This window comes from Chiloscyllium plagiosum, unplaced genomic scaffold (genome assembly GCF_037043375.1).
Source record: "Chiloscyllium plagiosum isolate Xiang-an unplaced genomic scaffold, Cpla_swu_hap1 HiC_scaffold_43, whole genome shotgun sequence".
Lineage (NCBI taxonomy): Eukaryota > Metazoa > Chordata > Chondrichthyes > Orectolobiformes > Hemiscylliidae > Chiloscyllium > Chiloscyllium plagiosum.
The window spans coordinates 1,797,493-1,820,066 of NW_028270181.1; the positions used below are offsets into that span (position 1 = coordinate 1,797,493).

The 22,574-nt window shown below is 46.3% G+C and overlaps 1 protein-coding gene across 3 annotated transcripts in view; it reads left to right on the forward strand.

Annotated features, from left to right (window-relative positions):
- LOC122541732 (glutamate receptor ionotropic, delta-1-like) overlaps window positions 1-22,574 on the forward strand; it is an 849,209-nt gene that overhangs the window by 417,905 nt on the left and 408,730 nt on the right. For all 3 annotated transcript variants that reach the window (XM_087982611.1, XM_087982612.1, XM_087982613.1), the window contains exon 4: window positions 5,961-6,166. In XM_087982611.1, the coding sequence (XP_087838737.1) occupies window positions 5,961-6,166 (206 nt within the window). The remainder of the gene's footprint in view (window positions 1-5,960; window positions 6,167-22,574) is intronic.

Below are 22,574 nucleotides of genomic sequence, written 5' to 3' on the forward strand. Positions count from 1 at the left end.
TATTACTCAGAGACCTTTATTACCCAGAGACCTTTATTACTCAGAGGCCTTTATTACTCAGAGGCCTTTATTACTCAGAGACCTTTATTACCCAGAGACCTTTATTACCCAGAGTCCTTTATTACTCAGAGACCTTTATTACTCAGAGACCTTTATTACCCAGAGACCTTTATTACTCAGAGACCTTTATTACCCAGAGACCTTTATTACTCAGAGGCCTTTGTTACTCAGAGACCTTTATTACCCAGAGTCCTTTATTACTCATAGTCCTTTATTACCCAGAGTCCTTTATTACTCATAGTCCTTTATTACTCAGAGGCCTTTATTACTCAGAGGCCTTTATTACCCAGAGACCTTTATTACCCAGAGACCTTTATTGCTCAGAGACCTTTATTACCCAGAGACCTTTATTACTCAGAGACCTTTATTACCCAGAGTCCTTTATTATTCATAGTCCTTTATTACTCAGAGGCCTTTATTACTCAGAGGCCTTTATTACTCAGAGGCCTTTATTACCCAGAGACCTTTATTACCCAGAGACCTTTATTACTCAGAGACCTTTATTACGCAGAGACCTTTATTACTCAGAGACCTTTATTACCCAGAGTCCTTTATTACTCATAGTCCTTTATTACTCAGAGGCCTTTATTACTCAGAGGCCTTTATTACCCAGAGACCTTTATTACCCAGAGACCTTTATTGCTCAGAGACCTTTATTACTCAGACACCTTTATTGCTCAGAGACCTTTTATTGCTCAGAGACCTTTATTACTCTGAGACCTTTATTGCTCAGAGATCTTTATTATCAGAGACCTTTATTACTCAGAGGCCTTTATTACCCAGAGACCTTTATTGCTCAGAGACCTTTATTACTCAGATACATTTATTGCTCAGAGACCTTTATTACTCTGAGATCTTTATTGCTCAGAGATCTTTATTACTCAGAGACCTTTATTACTCAGAGACCTTTATTATTGAGAGACCTTTATTACTCAGAGGCCTTTATTACCAAGAGACCTTTATTATCGAGAGACCTTTATTACTCAGAGTTCTTTATTTCTCAGAGGTCTTTATCACTCAGAGACCTTTATTATTGGGAGACCTTTATTACCGAAAGACCTTTATTATCGAAAATCCTTTATTATTGAGAAACCTTTATTATCGAGAAACCTTTATTACCGAGAGACCTTTATTGCCAAGAGACTTTTATTTCCTCTTGACTCGACATTCCGATGCAGTCCTGGCTTGTTTCTCATCAGACACAAGTTTATCAAACAATCTGCTGTCTCAACATGATCCAAATCTCACTGTTCTGATACCCTGTGCTCAATCACCTATTGGTGTTAAAATCATCATTCTCAGTATCCATGGCCTCACCCTCCAAAGATGTGTCTCTCCCTCAGGTGCCACAACCTTCACAGCCGACTGTTCAGCTCTCTGTCCCTCCCTGGAATAATTCATCGCTCCACCACTTTGGAGGTCACTCCTTTACTTGCCTGGAATAGCTCACCCCCTCCCTCTCTCACCCCCTCCTCTCTCACCCCTTCCTCTCTCACCCCCCTCCCACTCTCACCCCCTCCCTCTCTCACCCCCTCCTCTTTCACCCCCTCCTCTCTCACCCCCTTCTCTCTCACCCCCTCCTCTCTCAACCCCCTCCCACTCTCACCCCCTCCCTCTCTCACCCCCTCCTCTCTCACCCCCTCCTCTCTCACCCCCTTCTCTCTCACCCCCTCCTCTCTCAACCCCCTCCTCTCACCCCCTCCTCTCTCAACCCCTCCCACTCTCACCCCCCCTCTGACCCCCTCCCTCTCTCACCCCCTCCCTCTCTCACCCCCTCCCACTCTCACCCCCTCCTCTCTCACCCCCTCCTCTCTCAACCCCTCCCACTCTCACCCCCCTCTGACCCCCTCCCTCTCTCACCCCCTCCTCTCTCACCCCTTCCTCTCTCACCCCCTCCCACTCTCACCCCCTCCCTCTCTCACCCCCTCCTCTTTCACCCCCTCCTCTCTCACCCCCTTCTCTCTCACCCCCTCCTCTCTCAACCCCCTCCCACTCTCACCCCCTCCCTCTCTCACCACCTCCCTCTCTCACCCCCTCCTCTCTCACCCCCTCCTCTTTCACCCCCTCCTCTCTCACCCCCTTCTCTCTCACCCCCTCCTCTCTCAACCCCCTCCCACTCTCACCCCCTCCCTCTCTCACCCCCTCCTCTCTCACCCCCTCCTCTCTCACCCCCTTCTCTCTCACCCCCTCCTCTCTCAACCCCCTCCTACTCTCACCCCCTCCCTCTCTCACCACCTCCCTCTCTCACCCCCTCCTCTCTCACCCCCTCCTCTCTCACCCCCTCCTCTCTCACCCCCTCCCTCTCTCACCCCCTCCTCTCTCACCCCCTCCTCTCTCACCCCCTCCTCTCACCCCCTCCTCTCTCAACCCCTCCCACTCTCACCCCCCCTCTGACCCCCTCCCTCTCTCACCCCCTCCCTCTCTCACCCCCTCCCACTCTCACCCCCTCCTCTCTCACCCCCTCCTCTCTCAACCCCTCCCACTCTCACCCCCCTCTGACCCCCTCCCTCTCTCACTCCCTCCCTCTCTCACTCCCTCATCTCTCACCCCCTCCTCTCTCACCCCCTCCTCTCTCAACCCCTCCCACTCTCACCCCCCTCTGACCCCCTCCCTCTCTCACTCCCTCCCTCTCTCACTCCCTCATCTCTCACCCCCTCCTCTCTCACCCCTCCCTCTCTCACCCCCTCCTCTCTCACCCCCTCCTCTCTCACCCTCTCCTCTCTCAACCCCTCCCACTCTCACCCCCCCTCTGACCCCCTCCCTCTCTCACTCCCTCCCTCTCTCACTCCCTCATCTATCACCCCCTCCTCTCTCGCCCCTCCCTCTCTCACCCCCTCCTCTCTCACCCCCTCCCACTCTCACCCCCTCTGACCCCCCCCCTCTGACCCCCTCCCTCTCTCACCCCCCTCCTCTCTCACCCCCTCCCTCTCTCACACCCTCCCTCTCTCACCCCCCCCCCGACCCCCTTCCTCTCTCACCCCCTCCCTCTCCTGCTTTGAGAGAATTCTTAAAACCTATCTTTAACCAAACCTTCAGTCATGTGACCTAACAATTTCTTACCTGGCTCAGTGTGGTATTTTGGTTGATAATGCTCCCACATTAAACATGGAGAATAGGAACAGGAGTAGGCCATTCTGCCCTTCAAGCCTGCTTCACCATTCAATATGATCGTGCAGATTTTACAACTTCGTCCCATTTTCACCCTGTAGCCTTTGATATAGCTGCATTTCTCTTTAGGGTTTTCAATGTTTGGCCTCATCAGTTTCATGTGGTAGGGAAATTCCACAGACTTGCCATTGTGCGGATGAAGAAATTGCTCCTCATCTCAGTCCTAAACAGCATACTCCTTATCCTTAGACTGTGGCCCTGTGATGTACTCGGCATATTTTAAGACAGTAAAGCTGCTATTCAAATATAAATTGCTATTAAGGATTGGTTCGCTGTATATTTCTAGAACTTTCTGCTTTGTTCAAAGCCAAGGCAGTTGGCAACCCAAACTGAACTGAACTATTCCAGCATTTTAAGAGTGTTGAAAAAGTCAAGCCATTCCTATCTTTAGGGGTAACATATTCACATGGACAGGGAATTAGTTAAATAATAGAATACAGAGAGTTGGAATAAAGGGGGCATTTGCAGGATGGTAACCTATAACTAGTGGAGAGTCACAGGGACCAGTGCAGGAGACACACTTATTTAAAATAAAGTTTGTTTCGTCTTGTGGGAGAATGGAGGGCCAGTGGACATTATCTCAGAATAAGGAATCACCCTTTTAACTCAGATAAGGAGGGATTTCTTCCGTGTTTCTTGCAAACAACTGTAGAGGTTGGGTTATTCGCATATTCAAGGCAGGGATAGATAGCTCAGCACTGTCCCCATGAGTTGTCCGGACTTGTCCTACCTGCCTATTTCCTTTTCCACCTATCCACTCCACCCTCTCCTCCCTGACCTATCACCTTCATCCCCTCCCCCACTCCCTATTATACTCTATGCTACTCTCGCCCCACCCCCACCCTCCTCTAGCTTATCTCTCCACGCTTCAGGCTCACTGCCTTTATTCCTGATGAATGGCTTTTGCCCGAAACATCGATTTCGCTGCTCGTCGGATGCTGCCTGAACTGCTGTGCTCTTCCAGCACCACTAATCCAGGGATAGATGGATGTTTAATCAGGAAAGGAATGGAGGGTTACAGGGAAAGGGAAAAAAGTGGAGTGGAGTATTTTAGATCAGCCATGACCTCATTGACTGATGGAACACACTCAGTAGGCTGAATAGCCTACATTTACTCCAACATCCTTTGGTTTTTCCTGCGATGATCCTCAAGATATACTGATTACACATAGCTGTTGTTCGAAAATCAACAATTCCTATTTATTATGTATTAGTGAGCAGGGTGATCTGTACAGTGCAAATATAATTAGAAAATGACATTGGTCCTGTTATAAACCAAACCAGACCAGACAGATCCCCTCAAAATATTTTAAGGTGCTTGCCTACACTCTAATATTTTCTTATTTTAAATGCAAATGCAATGTGATTGGTCAATCTATTCAACAATGTGATTGGTCAATCTACTCGACATTAAGCAAAACACAATTTTTTAAAACACTATCGTTAAAATGCAACCAAAGAAAGTGGAATTTAGAATAATGTAACTGTTGGAAAAATTAACCAAGTAACAGACACAGTAATTATTACTAGTTAACTGTTCCAATAAAATAACATCCCACAAGCACACCCTTTGGCAAAAAGGAAAATTCAGACACAAATTCTCACATGCAGTTCTCCAATCCAGGAGGGAAAAACATCAGGAGAATATTCAGAGAGAGTAGCAACGAGGAGACATTCACTGAAGCTTCTAACTCTGTTGAGACCCCAATAGTTTCTGATGCTACTAATAAACCAAAATGCCGAAATCCCAATCTGTGTAAGTTCACCACATCCACTCTCCCAAGGCCTCCCAGCTGTGTACTCAAGTGACCTTAACTGAACTGATTGGCATTTTGTTCAATATCTCTCTTGAAAGAAACCAGGGAAAAAATAACCTCTTCAAATTACTGCATTGTCACAGTCCTCATGAACAGGTTACTGTTCCAAGATCGTATTACAGAATCTGAATGCTTGCAACATCTTAAACTAAACTGATGTGATATAAACTTTGTGTAACACAGTGTGTTTTAATAGTGTGATGTGATTCAAATTCCTGAATTTCTATGAATTAAATCTTTCTAATCTATTCAGATTCTGGTAGCCTTTTAAAACATATCATAAATAAAGAGTGTTGGACTACCTTAAAGGGAAGGCAACTATGGAGAACTTCACAATTGGTAAGGTTCAAACACAGAGTACATTCACTGAATATCGTTCTGGGTTTCTAGGTCAGTACACATTACCCGTTCTCCTTAAAATTAAAAAGGTGCACAATGTGATGTGATGAGGTGAAATTTCTCTGAGTCTTTATAGACTCTAAAATATCTGAACATTAATGACTCACTGGTCAAATGATATTACTGCATATGATGCTCTGATTAATACAGCAGGAGCCAATGGGACAAGCATTAGTCAAAGCTCCATGGAAAAAGTGGGAATGACACGAGTTGATGCATTTTACAGAAAAGAGAGAAGATGAGGGAATGTGGCTGCTCCATCTTCAGGAGCTGAATCCCGAGAGCAGGTCCAAATGAAAAATCTTGCAAATTGATGCCTTGGTCAATGTTGGAATAAATGATGAGGGGGAACATGAGTAAGACTTGTTGAGTAGTTGCCAAGTGATGGAGCTAAGAGTCACTGTCGTAGCCTTCATCAAGTTACCAGAAGCTGTACGTTGGCCCAGACATAGGTCAGTTATTATTATTATTATTATTGTAGAATCTCAACCGATTTTCTTGTGATTGTGTTGCCAGATATTCGCGGGTTACAAAGTTTCCTGGATCAAGCTTCTCGCCAGGGGTTGGATGTATCTCTGCAGAGAATCGATCAGAACATCAGTCAGATCTTTGCCAGTCTCTTCACAACAATGAAAACCGAGGAACTGAACCGTTATCGGGATACACTGCGCCGGGCTGTCCTCCTACTGAGCCCACGAGGAGCTCAGACATTCATCAATGAGGTCAGTGACCAACATGACTCAAAGCTGGATCTGTGAGGGAAAAGTTGAAAAGGACGAATGTATGTAGATGCCAAAACAGTCAGAATTGTCCGAGCTCCCAATTTTAATTGTTCTGTTGTCCCTCGTGTGGTATTCATGGTACAAGAAATTGTCATTTTTGAAATTCAAGGCTTTCTCAGAGTAGACAGAACAGTCCGTCGATGAGATTAATTTTCAGGAGGCCAGGTCTTTACTTTGTAGATAATAGATTTTAAAAACTTATGTTGTGAGTGCTTTTGTCTGTTAGTGAAATAATTTAGAGAATGTATTACTTCAATATGTGACTTGTTCAAATCTTTAATTGTAATTTATGAGAATTTTTAACACTGTAATAACTCAGTGTCCAAGTGGATCATCGTGTTTCTAGGTGATGTTGCTACTAAATGACACCAATGACAAACAAAAGATATTATAGCATGGCCCCCCCAAGGGGAGGGGCCTCCCAAAGTATCGCTGTGACAGTTGTGGGGGACAAACTATCACCGTTGGTTTTCAGGCTATGTTTGAATAAGCAGTGATGGAGACGGGTGAGGACAGACCCGTCCGTCTGGACAGCAGGAAAGGGTTTGGAAGTGAACAATGGAGACCACTGCAGCTGGAGACTAATTTACCGTGGTCACAGTGCAGTATATTTCAACATTGGCTGATGCTCTTTAATAACGACGGCCAAGCCGCAATCTGACTCTCGGGGATTAGACATGGGGTGTGAGAAACACTGGCAAGGATTTTGGAAATGACATGTTTAAGGAGTGTGGTGAGGAAAGGAAGCTTGCTTGGAGCTGGGACATTTAATAGCAGTCAGAATGATGGTCCTTGAGATGGAGTTGATGCACTGTGCTCCTGAACTTCTGCAGTTTGTGCTATAGATCAACCCACAGTGATGTTAGGGAGAAAGTTCTGGAATTTTAACCAGGCATTGGTGAAAGAAGAGTAACATATTTCCTGGTCAGGGTGGTGTGTGACCTGGGGGGATCTAGGAGCTGTTGGTGCTGACACATCTCTATTGCCTTTGTCTTTCTTAATTGTGCAAGTCACCAGTTGGAAGATTGAAGGAGGCTTAGTGAATTGTGTGGTTCAGATCCATGCTGTGCTGAGAAAGAGAGTGAACGTTGAAAGTGGTAAATGGGATACCAGTGAAGCAGCTGCTTTGTCCTGGGTGGTGTCAACGTTCTCGAGTGTTGTTGGGCTGTGCTGGTCCAGGCAATTGGGGCGTGTTCCATCACCGTCCTGATGTGGGCATTGTATAGAGGCGTTGGCAACCAGGACGGGCGTTATTCACCACAGAATATTCCCCCTTTGCCCCACTCTTGCAGCCACAGTGTTAATATTCAGTTGAGTTTCAATGGGTCAATGATGGCTCCTAATATTGATTATATTGATTTTACAAAGTAGTTAGGACTTGCTCTCTCATTGGAGGTGGTCTCTGCCCAGAATGTTTTTGTGCAAATGTCACATCTCACTTACCAACTGTTTCAACCAGCCCCATGAACCCCCAACCAGCCCCATGATCCTCCAACCAGCCCCATGATTCCCTAACCAGTAGCATGATTCCCCAACCAGCCGCTTGATTCCCCCAATCAGCCCCATAATTCCTTAACCACTCCCATGATTCCCCAACCAGCCCCATGATCCCCTAACCAGCCCCACGATTCTCCAACCAGCCCCATGATGCTCTAACCAGCCCCATGATTCCCTAACCAGCCCCATGATTCTCCAACCAGCCGCTTGATTCCCCCAATCAGCCCCATGATCCCCCAACCTGCCCCATGATCCTCTAACCAGCCCCATGATCCCTCCAAACAGCCCCATGATCCCTCCAAACAGCCCCATGATCCCTCCAAACAGCCCCATGATTCCCTAACCACTCCCATGATGCTCTAACCAGCCCCATGATCCCCAACCAGCCCCATGATCCCTCCAAACAGCCCCATGATCCCTCCAAACAGCCCCATGATCCCCTAACCAGTCCCATGATCCCCTAACCAGTCCCATGATCCCCTAACCAGCCCCATGATTCCCCCAACCAACCCCATGATTCCCCCAATCAGCCCCACGATTCCTCCAACCAGCCCCATGATCCTCTAACCAGCCCCATGATCCTCTAACCAGCCCCACGATCCTCCAACCAGCCCCATGATCCTCTAACCAGCCCCACGATCCTCCAACCAGCTCCACGATTCCCCAACCAGCAGCTTGATTCCCCCAACCAGCCCCATGATTCCCCCAACCAGTCCCATGATTCCCTAACCAGCCCCTTGATCCCCCAACCGGCCCCATGATTCCTCCAACCAGCTCCATGATTCCCTAAACAGTCCCATGATTCCCCCAACCAGCCCCATGATTCCTTAAACAGTCCCATGATTCCCTAACCAGCCCCATGATCCCTCCAACCAGCGCCATGATCCCTCCAACCAGCCCCATGATTCCCTAAACAGTCCCACGATTCCCTAACCAGCCCCTTGATCCCCCAACCAGCCCCATGATTCCCCCAATCAGCCTCATGATTCCCCCAATCAGCCCCATGATTCCCCAACCGGCCCCATGATCCTCCAACCAGCCCCATGATTCCCCCAATCAGCCTCATGATTCCCCCAATCAGCCCCATGATTCCCCCAACCTGCCCCATGATTCCCCCAACCTGCCCCATGATTCCCCAACCTGCCCCATGATTCCCCCCAATCAGCCCCATGATTCCCCCAATCAGCCCCATGATCCCCCAACCTGCCCCATGATCCCCCCAATCAGCCCCATGATCCCACAACCTGCCCCATGATCCTCCAACCTGCCCCATGATTCTCCAACCAGCCCCATGATTCCCCCAATCAGCCCCATGATTCCCCCCAATCAGCCCCATGATTCCCCCCAATCAGCCCCATGATTCCCCCAACCTGCCCCATGATCCCCCAACCTGCCCCATGATCCCCCAACCTGCCCCATGATTCCCCCAATCAGCCCCATGATTCCCCCAATCAGCCCCATGATCCCCCAACCTGCCCCATGATCCCCTAAACAGTCCCATGATTCCCCAACCGGCCCCATGATCCCCCAACCAGCCCCATGATTCTCCAATCAGTCCCATGATTCTCCAATCAGTCCCATGATTCCCCAATCAGTCCCATGATTCCCCAACCAGTCCCATGATTCCCCAACCAGCGCCATGATCCCTCCAACCAGCCCATGATTCTCCAATCAGTCCCATCATCCCCCAACCTGCCCCATGATCCCCCAATCAGTCCCATGATTCTCCAATCAGTCCCATGATTCCCCAATCAGTCCCATGATTCCCCAACCAGTCCCATGATTCCCCAACCAGCGCCATGATCCCTCCAACCAGCCCATGATTCTCCAATCAGTCCCATCATCCCCCAACCTGCCCCATGATCCCCCAACCAGCCCCATGATTCCCCAATCAGTCCCATGATCCCTCCAACCAGCCCATGATTCCCCAACCAGCCCCGTGAATCCCCAACCCACCCCATGATGCTCCAACCAGCCCCATGAGTCCCTAACCAGTCCCATGATGCTCTAACCAGCTCCACGATTCCCCAATTTATGACAGTTCCAGGTGACAATCGTCAAATTTCCACGCTCGTGGATGAGAGGAGATTAACTATCTCCTTTTCTTCAGTCCTCAGTTGGTCCCAACAAGGTTAGTTTGAAAAGTATTCCCTTCCTTTTGGATTACTTTCTCCCAGCCCCAAATGAATTGAAACAGGTGGTCTTTAACCTTGATGGTCACAGTACGCCTGCTCTCAAACCCAGGCTAATGCACATGGATACTTCAGCTCAGGGTCTCACCTTTTTCCAATGACACCCACAGACCTCTGTCAAACTGGTTTTTAATTGATCTCAACAATTTTCCCCATTGTTTTTTTAATTCACTCATGGGATGTGGGCACTGCTGGCTTGCCAACATCAATGCCAGTGTTGTAGATGTACTTGAACAGCTTGGCTAGGAGTATGGCAAGTTTTGGAGCTCACTGTAGTGTCTGATTGCTGGAATATTGTCAGGGCCCACAGCCATTCCAGTATTCAATGCACTCAGTCATTTCATGTGGAGTGAACTGAATGGGTTGAAGATTAAAGTCTGCGATGTTGGATCCTCAGGATGAAGACAAAATAGATTCTCCATGTGGTGCTTTTAACTGACGATGTTTGGAAATGGTCCAGCCTTGTCTTTTGCTCTGCTGCATTGCATTATGGTACTGTTAAGAATGGGGTCATTTGAGGTCTTCTCCCACTGGTTGCTTTGTTTTTTGTTAATATTTTGCTGCTTTAATCCAATGCTATGTCTTCACCAGACAGACAACTCATTTTTAGCTACTTCCATGCTGCCTCAGGTATACCAACCTGCACTCACCAGCTGATCCCTGGCTTTGTGGTAATGATAGTGTGAGGAATGGATTTGGTGTGAGGTTACAGCTTGTGTTGGATTAGAATTCCACTGCTGCTGATAGCTCAGTGTTTTAAGAATTTCTGGTTTTGAGTTGCTAGACTGTTCTGAATGTTTTGCAATTAATAACATTAGTGCCACCCAACAGCGTGGAGAGTGGTTTTCGTGTTTTATGTGCAATGCTCATTTTTGTCAATAATTCTTGCTATCAATGACATCCAGGTGTCTGTGGATATCTTTTGGCTGTTCAATAGATATCCAGCATGTAGCTAGTGAAATATCTATATGGCATTTCAACCATTTTAAACATGGTCTATAATGAGGTGTTGGAGGGTCTTCATGAGCATGTGATGGCCACCAGAGCTGTCTCAATACTGCCTGAGCCATCATTTTCCTTGATAACTTTCTGGTGTAGACAATGGGTGCAGGAGCAGACCATTCAGCCCTTTGAGCCAGCAACACCATTCATTGCATCTTTGAGTGCAGATCCAAAATGATCCAATTTCATGAAGCAGTCTATTGTCTATGAAATGAATGAAACCGGATTCCAATTTTGCCCTCTACATGAAATATTTAAATACATTTTTTATTCTGCCTCATTTGCAATGTTGAGTTGGCTCGTTCCTGCAGATTCATTGAGGCATTGAATAATAAGCTGAATAGCTAGCAGCTGGCTTTCAGTAAGCGACAATTGGAACATTCACGTTCCTTATTCAACCATATTAAAATTTATTGGATGCTGTTGAGGAGCAGGTAGCTACTATTCCAAAGAAGGCGTGAGCAATCTTAGAGTGTGACAGTATATGAGGATAATGAGCCATTGTGTTGAGTAGTGCCACTATTCTGGCAATAGTGTCTACCAACTTTTTTTTTCATTCATGGGATGAAGGTATTGAAGGCTGGGCCAGCATTTAGTGCCCAGAGGGCAGTTAAGAGTCAACCACACTGCTGTAGGTCTGGAGTCACATGTAGGTCAAACCAGGTAAGGATGGCAGTTTCCTTCCTGAAAGGGACAGTAGTGAACCAGATGGGTTTTCCCAACAATGGATTCATGGTCATCATCAGATTCTTAATTTCAGATTTTTCTATTTTATTGGATTCAAATTCCGCCATCTGCTGTGGAAGGATTTAAATTTGGGTCACAAGGACATTATCTGGGTCTCTGGCTTAATGAAGGGCTTATGCCAAAATGTTGACTCTTCTGCTCCTCAGATGCTACCTGACCTGCTGTGCTTTTCTAGCACTACACTCTTTGACTCTGGGTTAACAGTCCAGTGACAATACCGCCAAGCCATAATTTCCTGTATACGCCTCTCTCAATATGTGACACACAATAGATTAAGCATCCAGTCATAAATTCAGCTTCCTCCCAGAGGGAGAAACCAGTAAGAAACAATCATCCATGGAAATGAACATTCTGGTTACACTGGACCCTGACTTTAAAATATAGATGACAAGTGGGACCAGGATGTCTCAATGGGGAGGTGATGACCTAGTGGTATTATCGCTGGATTGTTAGTCCAGACCAACTAATGTTCGGGGGACCTGAGTTCAAATCCTGTCACGCCCAATGATGGAATTTGAATTCAATAAAAAAAGAAAATCTGGAATTAAGAGTCTAATGATGACCATGAATCTGCTGTCGATTGTTGGAAAAACCCATTTGGTTCACTAATGTCCTTTAGGGATGGAAACTACCATCCTTAGATGGTCTGGCCTGTATGTGACTCCATACCAACAGCGATGTGGTTGATAGGGATGGCAATACATGCTGTCCTAGCCAGCAATGCCTTCATCCCGTGATTGAAATTTTTAAAATTCCTGGTTTCACTGGATTGAATCCAGGTCATTGGTCGAGGACATTGGTTTGGTTTCCGAGTCCATCCATGCTGCTAGCAACAAATTTCATTGACATAGCGCCTCTAACTTCAGAAAATGTTCCAAGACTATTCACAGATATATTAATGAGGCCTAAATGGACACTAAGTAACACAGGGAATATTAGGATAGGTGCAAAAATTGGATTGAAGAGGTAGGTTTGAAGGGGTATCTTGAAGGTGGAGTGATTTAGGAAGAGAACTTTGGAGTTAAAGGCCAAGTCAGCCTAAGGCTGAAATGCTGGGAATTGGGGATGTACAAACAACCAAAGTTAGAGGAGCACAGGGATCTCGGAGCACTGTCAAGCTGCAGTATACTGAGATAGTGTCAAAGGGATGTTAGGGACCCAATGGATGGAATTAAAAAATCGGATGAGATTTTCACATCGAATTTTTCGGTTGATCAGGAGTTGTTATAAACTGTCAAAACACAGAAAATGCCCATTTTGGTAAATCGCACAATGAAATCATTTCTTGTTCACTTTCTTCCCCATTACTATATTTATGAAGATATAACTCGGGAGGCTTGCAAAGCAAGCACCAATAAAGGAATCATAATGTAAGTGCTCTGCTTAAGTGTTTATAATGAGAGAGGTGAGTGGCGATGTTGTGTATAAATTATCAGAGCTGTTAGTTGCTGTCCATTTTCCTCAATCAGTTAGGTCTGAATGTTCTCAATGAATCTGTTTTAATTCCCATTGTTAAAATGGTAAAAGTTGCTGATTCACCCAGGGAGGAATGCTTTCAGCATGTCTGTGTTACTGGGCTTGGACAGTTAGCCAGAGTGCATTCTGAGTGGAAAGTTCAATTATCAACTGACATGTCGTAAGTGATTATGTAACTCTATTACAGAAAGAGGAGGTATAACCTTGGCTTCTGCGTGAGACCAGCATGTGCTTTCCATATTTCGGACCTCGTATGTCATGTTCTTCCTCAGCAATCCAGCAGACCAAACGTTGCCCAGAATTGTCTCCAGGAGGATCCCACACTCAACTCGGAACAACTCAGGAGAGGTGGTGACAAATTTGTAATGCCATCTAGAATCCCAAGAAAATGAAGAGAGAGAGAAAGTAGAGAATTATAAACCTATGAGTCTGATGTCAGGAATGGGGAAAGTGCTTGAGTCCATTATCCAGAATTTTATCACAGAGCACCAAGGAAACGGTGTTAGAATCAGACACAGTCAAGATAGATTTACAAAATGGAAATCATGCTTGACAAATTCCACCAGATTTCTTTCAGAGAGCAAATTATTGCAGTTTCTGAATTCTGTACTGAAAACAGAAAATTTCCAGCAATTACAACAGGTGGGGCAGCATCTGTGGACATAGAGTCTATATGAGCTGTGATGACGAGTTTGTTAGTTTGATCTCTCTCCATGGATGCTGCCTGTGATTTCCAGCATGTCTTTGAAATCCTTTGTGGATGTAACTAGGAGATTTGATGGATGGAAGCCAGTGGATGTGGTTTATTTGGACTTTCAGAAAGCTTTTGACAGAGTCTCCTGCAGGGATTAAAGCACCTGGGGTTGGGTAGTAAATTGGATAGCAGAGAGGAAACAAAGACCAGGAATAAACAGGTCATTTTCTGAATGGTAGGCAGTGGCTCCTGATCAACTGAAAAATTTGATGTGAAAATTTCATCCGATTTTTTAAATTCCATCCATTGGGTCCCTAACATCCCCTTGACACTATCTCAGTATACTGCAGCTTGACAGTGCTCCAAGATCCCTGTGCTCCTCCAACTTTGGCCATTTGTACATCCCCAATTCCCAGCATTTCAGCCTTCGCCTGACTTGGCCTTTAACTCCAAAGTTCTCTTCCTAAATCTCTCCACCTTCAAGATACCGCTTCAAACCTACCACTTCGATCTGGACTGGGACCCCAGCTATACACTATATATGTTAATGATTTAGATGAGGGAACAAAATATAATATCTCCAAATCTGCAGATAACACAAAGCTGCATTGGGGGGAGGGGGGTGTGTGGGGGTGAGCTGTGAGGAGGATGCAGAGATGTTGCAGTGTGATTTGTCCAGCTGAGTGAGTGGTCAAATGCTGTATCATACAAATAAATGTGAGATGATCCACTTTGGGTAGCAAAAATAGGAAGGCCGATTATTAGTTAACTGGCTGTGAACCGAGAGGGGGCCAATTTCAATGTGACCTGGGTGTCCTTGTGGACCAGTTGCTGAAAGTAAGCGTGCAGGTGCAGCAGGTGGTAAAGAAGGCAACAAAAGCAGAAATGGGTGGAAAAACTCAGCAGGGCTGGGAGCATCTGTGAAGAGAAATCAGAGTTAATCTTTCCGATCCAGTACCCTTCCTCAGAACGGATGGAATCTGTATGTAACCACTGTCAATTGTTTAAAAACCCACCTGAGTTCATTCATGTCCATCAGTGAAGGAAATCTGTCAACCATATCTGGCCTGGCCTATATGTGACTCCAGGCCACAACAATGTGGTTGACACTAAAACTATCCTCTGGGGCAGTTAGGGTGGGCAATCATTACTGGCTGAGCCAGGAGTGACCACATCTCATGTTGATTTGGGAAAAATATACTTAAACGATCTCAGAAACACACCTTTACTGAAGACTTTTCTTCCTGTCAGCCAGGCAGCATCCGAGGAGCAGGAGAATCAACGTTTCGGGCATAAGCCCTTCTTCAGGAAGATCTCCAGCATCTGCAGTCCTCACTTTCTCCTTCCTGTCAGCCAGTAAACATTGACTCTGGCTGTTATATATGCCCTATATGTTTCACCTGACTATTATAAATCCATTGCTGAAAATGTGTTGCTGGAAAAGCATAGCAGGGCAGGCAGCATCCAAGGAACAGGAGAATCGACGATTCGGGCATAAGCCCTTCTTCAGGAATCCTATTATAAATCCATTGCCAATTGCAGGAAAAATACATCTGGGTCAGTAATGTCCTTTAAGGAAGGAAACTGCTATCCTTACCTAGTCTGGTCTACATGTGACTCCAGACCCACATCAATGTGGTTGACTCTCAACTGGCCTCTGGGCAATAAAAGCCACCTTCACTATCCTATTCCTCAGCCTTTCCTCATACGGTTTCCCCTCCAGCAATCTCCGAAATGAAAATGATGCATTAATATCACAACACAGTCATAGTGTTCAAGACCTTTTTCAAGATCAATTGTTTTTGAATGATTTGTGGAAAGATAGAAGCTGTTGAGGTTTCTGAATTTTGTAAATGATTTCCACTCCATCATACATTGCGCGCACAATGAGGTTATTCAGAATTTCATTTGAATTGTAGATGCTAGAGAGGTTGTATGCTGATTCACTAATTGTCAGCTTTCCTGTTTCTGTAACTCCATCGCCTACAGTGTCCTTCAGATATACTCATTACTCCAACCCTGTCGAGTTGATGATAATGTGAGTACAGTTCACAGTCACACAGATTCTGTGGCCCGCCCTTTCTCTGAGTAAGGGTCTAGCCAGGCTGGGCAAATTGATGCAATTTCTTTCCCCTGTCACTCAGAGATGGTATCGCAACCGGCTGCACGGAAATAATCTGGTGCTTATTGGATGCAGATCATTCTGCATCTACTCTGACAACATGATGTTAGCCACAAAAGTCTTGTCTTTTTAATGACAGTTTGAGTGCTAAATTACTCCCAAATCAACCCATAGACTGCTATTTTTTAAAATCTATCCTCTATCATAAAAGCAGTGGTGCAACAATATTCAATTAGAAACATCAAGCATCATTGTTCTCCTGAAGATATGCAAATTACACAATGATTTCTAAGTAATGATGTTGAAACTGTGCTGTTGCATTTGAACAGTCAAATCATCTTCCATGGAGAAAGGTCGTTGGATATGATTTGGTTCTTGTGAGTTTAGGACAGGCTGCCTCCCGGCGTTACCTGGTACCTGATCCATGCTGGCAATGTTCCTCAACGGTCAGTTTGGGCTAGCATCCCCAGCATCAAGGCACTGACCCACCTTGCCCCCTCGATCGGCTGCGATGGGCTGGGCACGTGGTCCCCATAACCAACATGAAACTCACCAAGTAGGTGTTCCACTCCCAGCTCTGAAATGATAGGCAAGCCCCGGCTGGACAGAGGAAGCACCTCAGGGATACCCTCAAGGCCTCTCTGGTAAAGTACGGCTTTCCCACAGACACCTCAGAATCATTGGCCCAAGACCATCCAAAATGGAGGGCAGCATCCGGGACGGCAGTGAGTACCTCGTACCTTCCCGTTAGGCAAACGCGGAAACCGGGGGAAACAGCAAATACAGCACACTGCCACAGCAATGTCCCATCCACCCCCTTCCCATGACCCACCACCTACCCCCAGTGTAACAGAGCCTGTGGTAGCTCCATCGGTCTGTACAGACACCTACAGACTCACCTGAGAATGGGTGAGGGTCCTCCTCATCTGTCAGGGAGGGTCATCCTCATCTGTGTTGGAGACTCCTCCTGATCTGCCTGGGGGAATGATCCTGATCTGCCTGGGGGGGGGGTGATCCTGATCTGCCTGGGGGGGGGTGATCCTGATCTGCCTGGGTGGGGTGATCCTGATCTGCCTGGGGGGGGTGATCCTGATCTGCCTGGGAGGGTGATCGCCAATGATGATGATGGTGAGCAGCTCAGGCTGATGGAGAAAGTAGGACTTAAACCGTTAATGGGTGAGCGTTTCGAGTCCTGCTCTGCTCCTATAAATCCTTTGATAACAAGGGACATTAGCTCTTAATTGAGTGGTGTTGTTAGCTGGAATATTTTTAAGATACTGGACTCTCATCAGCCTGACCCAAGTGGCTGATCTTCCTCGATTGATCTCAAAATAATTCCACCTTTGTCCACGGAGGTAAGGATTCAATGTGTGAGACAAAGCAGCCTCCCACTTTGGGTCAACATTATGCAGTATTTGAGTGAAATGAAGAAAATGTGGGCTGATTCACATGGCATTAAACGCAGGAACCCTGAGAGAAGATTTTGTCTGTGTAACTGCCTGAGAAGTGGGCGGCACGGTGGCACAGTGGTTAGCACTGCTGCCTCGCAGCGCCAGAGACCCGGGTTCAATTCCCGACTCAGGCGACTGACTGTGTGGAGTTTGCACGTTCTCCCCGTGTCTGCGTGGGTTTCCTCCGGGTGCTCCGGTTTCCTCCCACAGTCCAAAGATGTGCAGGTTAGGTGAATTGGCCATACTAAATTGCCCGTAGTGTTAGGTAAGGGGTAAATGTAGGGGTATGGGTGGGTTTCGCTTCGGCGGGTCGGTGTGGACTTGTTGGGCCGAAGGGCCTGTTTCCACACTGTAATCTAATCTAATCTAAAAGTGCTTGGTGCCACAAAGGGAGAGGATTCCACTCCCCAGTTCCTCAGCAAGGAAAGCTTGACAAGGACTCAGAAAAGACAGGAAAGTTGTAATCCTACCTGTAGGCAAAGGGCACATGACCATCACCTTAAACAGGACACAGTACAGAGGAACCTCAGTTATCCGAAGGACACAGGCAGGGAGAATTTCATTTGGTTAACTGAATGCTGGATAATTGGATGCTGGATAGCAGAGGTTCACCAAGCATCAGGACTTTGCAATCTTGCCAAATAATCCGAAATTCGGATGATCGAACGCCGGATAATAGAAGTTCCTCTGCACTTCGAAAAGGGGAACTCATTGCTCACAGATACTGACACTTACCAACAGGTGGCAATAGACCTGACTCCACAGCTAGAAAACTATGTCACAGCCACATTGAAAAAACATCATAAAACAGGACAAATTAACAAGACATTCCCAAAAAATGAAACCAGATGGATCCAACACATCCCGCTTCTATGGACTACCTAAGGTACACAAACCAGGGGCCCCCCTCAGACCCATAGTCTCACTCCCTGGCACACCGACATACAGACTAGCAAAGGAACTTTGCTGGAAACCAAAACATTTGGTAGCAAATTCATGCCACTCCATCCATTCCACCCAAGAATTCCTGAACACCATCAAATACACCAAGATAGAAGAGGATGAAATAATAGTCTCCTTTGATGTAACAGCCCAATTCACATCAATCAACATCAGCCTGGCCAAAGAAACACCGACTGCACTACTAGACAAACCAAGGACACAAACACCAGACGGCACCAACTCCATCAGCAAGGACAGCATCCTCAAACTAGTGGACCTGTGCGTCACAACCCACTTCACCTTCAATGACAAGACTTCTAAGCAAATCAATGGGATATCCATGCGATCACCAACATCAGGCTTCTTAGCAGAAGCAGTAATGCAGAATGAACAGCCCTCCCCATGATCCAACCCAAACTCTGGATCTACTGTATGGATGACACCTGTGTCATCTCAAAACTGAACAAATGAGAGGAAACCTAGAACAACAACAACAACAACATCCTTACTGGCATAAAATCCACAAAAGAAGAGGAGAACAATAACAGACTCCCCTTCCGAGATGTCACAGTGGAATGAACATCCATTGGAAAACTTCAGACCAGCGTCAACAGGAAAGCAACACACAGACCAGATACTTAACTACAGACGCAATCATCCCTACTGCATTGGGACATTATTTAAAAGGGCCACAACACACTGTAGCACCCAGGAACTATGAGCAGCAGAAGAAAAATACTTATGCAGCGTATTCGAGAACAACAGGCACCCAATAAACACGGTCCGCTGATGCTTACACAACAAACCCAAACAAGCAGACACAACATGCCCAGAGACTTTAGCCACCCTGCCATACATCAAACACATCTCGGAGATGACAACCAGACTACTCCGGCCCCTTGGCATCGTGGTAGCCCACAAACTTACCAACACACTGAAACAGCTCCTGGTGAACCTAAAGGACCTGATACCAACAACCAGCAAAACTAACAAACATTACAGCAGACAGATAGACAGAACACTAGTCACCAGCGTACACGAACAGCAACTAGCCACCAAAGGACATGACCAGCTATCACTAGTGTCCTTCCGTACAGACAAAGAAGGACATCACTTTGACTGGGACAACACATCCATCCTGGGACAGGCTAAACAGAGACACGTACGGGAATTCCTAGAGGCCTGGCATTCAAACCGGAACTCCATCAATAAACACATCGATTTGGATCCCACTTACCAACCTCTGAGAAAAAGAACCGGAAATGATATCACCCACTGTAACAGACCGAGACACATGAGGGAAAGTGGGACAGAACACCAGTGCTTCACTGGAGGCTCACTGATGATGTTACCCAGCATGGTGATGAAACGTCTGAAAATGAACCTTCTAGCTCAGTGAGCAAACTTACAATCTGACTCCCCACTTTCCTCATCTCGAAAAGAAAGAGGTCTGAAATTAAAGAATGGAAAAGAAAATCAAATCTCATGATTTGACTTGTCACATTAAAAGATTTAATTGGACCCACTGGCTTTTGGAGCGCTGCTCCTTCGTCAGGTAGTTGTAGAGTACACGATTGTGAAACAGAATTGTAAGAATCATGTACCCCACTACTACCTGAAAGCTAGTGTGTCCAATTAAACCTGTTGGACTATAACCTGGTGTTGTGTGATTTTTAACTTTGTACACCCCAGTCCAACACAGGCATCTCCAAATCACATTAGAAGAATAATACCATCAGTCGTAGGGTCCGACGTTCAGGTTGGTTGGGAATGTTCAAGTTGGTTGGGAGTCAAAGCTACACAAAGACTCAGGTGACTGAGCTGGGTGATCAGCCATGATCATACTGAACGGCAGACCATATTCGAAGGGTTGAATGGCCTACTCCTACTCCTATTCTCTAGCTTTGAGGAGAAAGTGAGGTCTGCAGATGCTGGAGATCAGAGCTGGAAATGTGTTGCTGGAAAAGCGCAGCAGGTCAGGCAGCATCCAGGGAACAGGAGAATCGACGTTTCGGGCATAAGCCCTTCTTCAGGAATGGGGAAAGAAATGAGCCTGCTGGACAAACTTTCCCCATTCCTGAAGAAGGGCTTATGCCCGAAACGTCGATTCTCCTGTTCCCTGGATGCTGCCTGACCTGCTGCGCTTTTCCAGCAACACATTTCCAGCTATTCTCTAGCTTTGTCTATTTCAGGATGGTCAGAGGGAGCTTCTCTCATGTTAAACCACAGGGATAGTTCCACACTTGTTACCAGTGCATCAGTTTAAACATTACACACAGGATGCAATGATACACGCTGACTCTGCATACCCTAGTGTTGGAAGTGATACAGTTAATATTGACTCCTTGTTGATTGAATTTTTAATAAAGCCTGCATTAACTGATAATGAAAATAGTTTGTCATGAATAATTTGCATCAAGTGTTTAATTTAAAATTAAATTTGAAGCAATTTTAAATTACTTAATATCATTTAAAAATAGCAAACCTAATTCATGTAATTAAACCTAAATATTTTAATGAGACTAAAAATATGATAAATGCAAAACATTTGCAGATGCTTTAATGTGTGTAGCAATGTGCTGGGTTGAATACAAGGTTCACCGATAGTTACATGTTCTTACAAAGCTGGAACGGTGCTGATCAGGATCATGGGGCCCAGCGCCTGGGGGATGCATTTGTACTGAAGCCTCTGATTACACAGTGTGGTCACTCAGACAGTGAGGGAGGGAGTGAGTGTGTGTGTGAGAGAGATTGAGAGAATGTGTGCGTGCGTGTGTGTATGAGAGAGAGAAAAGGTGTGAGTGAGAGAGAGAATGTGTGTGTGTGTGCATGTAAACAGCATTGTTCTCAGGAAAACAATGTTAATTCAGAGACCTGAATAGTGATTCCATTCCCTAAGTGTGATCCAATCACTCATATCCTCAGGGAGTGTAGCCTGTATTGTTCCTCTCTGCTACACTAGCCTCATAACTCATTCACTCAGTAGTACTCCCTGGTAACCCCTGCATATTTTGAAAGCTTTAGAATTCTAAATGAGTTCCTGTTCAGCTTTTTGTGAATGTTTAATTGTATTGTCATTCATTTGCGTTCTCAGTGTGTTCTCTCCCCTCCCAATGTGGAGGCTCTCTCAGTGAAAGTATTTCCCAGTCTGAATGAGCCCTCAGGACAGCCACTCACAACCCCAGCTGCATGCAACAAGTGTTCTGAAAGGGTTAAGGAGAGCTCACTGCAAACAGAAAGGAATCTTCCGGGATGACAGTGTCACAAGAGAGAATGGTTCTGTTTGAAATCTGTACTTCAGGGTCCCTCTCCCATTCTATTAGTGACATAACAACAATCGTTGACCAAGCGCAGGGGTCATTCTCTGTCAATGAGTCCACAACACAGTGACACATAAAACACCTAGGGAAAAAAAGACTGCAGATGCTGGAAAACAGATTCTAGATTAGAATGGTGCTGGAAAAGCACAGCAGTTCAGGCAGCATCCGAGGAGCAGGAAAATTGACGTTTCGGGCAAAAGCCCTTCATCAAGAATAGAGGCATAGAGCCTGAAGGGTGGAGAGATAAATGAGAGGAGAGTGGGGTGGGGAGAAAGTAGCATAGAGTACAATAGGTGAGTGGGGGTGGGGATGGAGGTGATAGGTCAGCGAGGAGGGTGGGGAAGGTAGCAAAGAGTACATTGGGTGAATGGGGGTGGGATGAAGGTGATAGGTCAGAGAGGAGGGTGGAGTGGATAGGTGGAAAGGAAGATAGGCAGGTAGGACAGGTCATGGGGATAGTGCTGAGCTGGAAGTTTGGAACTAGGGTGAGGTGGGGGAAGGGGAAATGAGGAAACTGGTGAAGTCCACATTGATGCCCTGGGGTTGAAGTGTTCCGAGGCGGAAGATGAGGCGTTCTTCCTCCAGGCGTCGGGTGGTGAGGGAGCGGTGGTGAAGGAGGCCCAGGACCTCCATGTCCTCAGCTGAGTGGGAGGGGGAGTTGAAATGTTGGGACACAGGGCAGTGTGGCACCTGTTCATGAAGAGATTTGGAATTCCAAGGCACAAAATAACTTGAGGCAAAGCCATGGATGCATTCTCCTTGCATAATCACCGCCCTCACCAGCCAGCTGACTGGTTAGTAATAGCTATTGACAGCACAGAATGAGGCCATCCCAATGGAGCAGTCCAGCCAGTCCCTCTTCCCCGCTTGACCATTGCAGCTCTCCAGACTTATTTTCTTTGCAG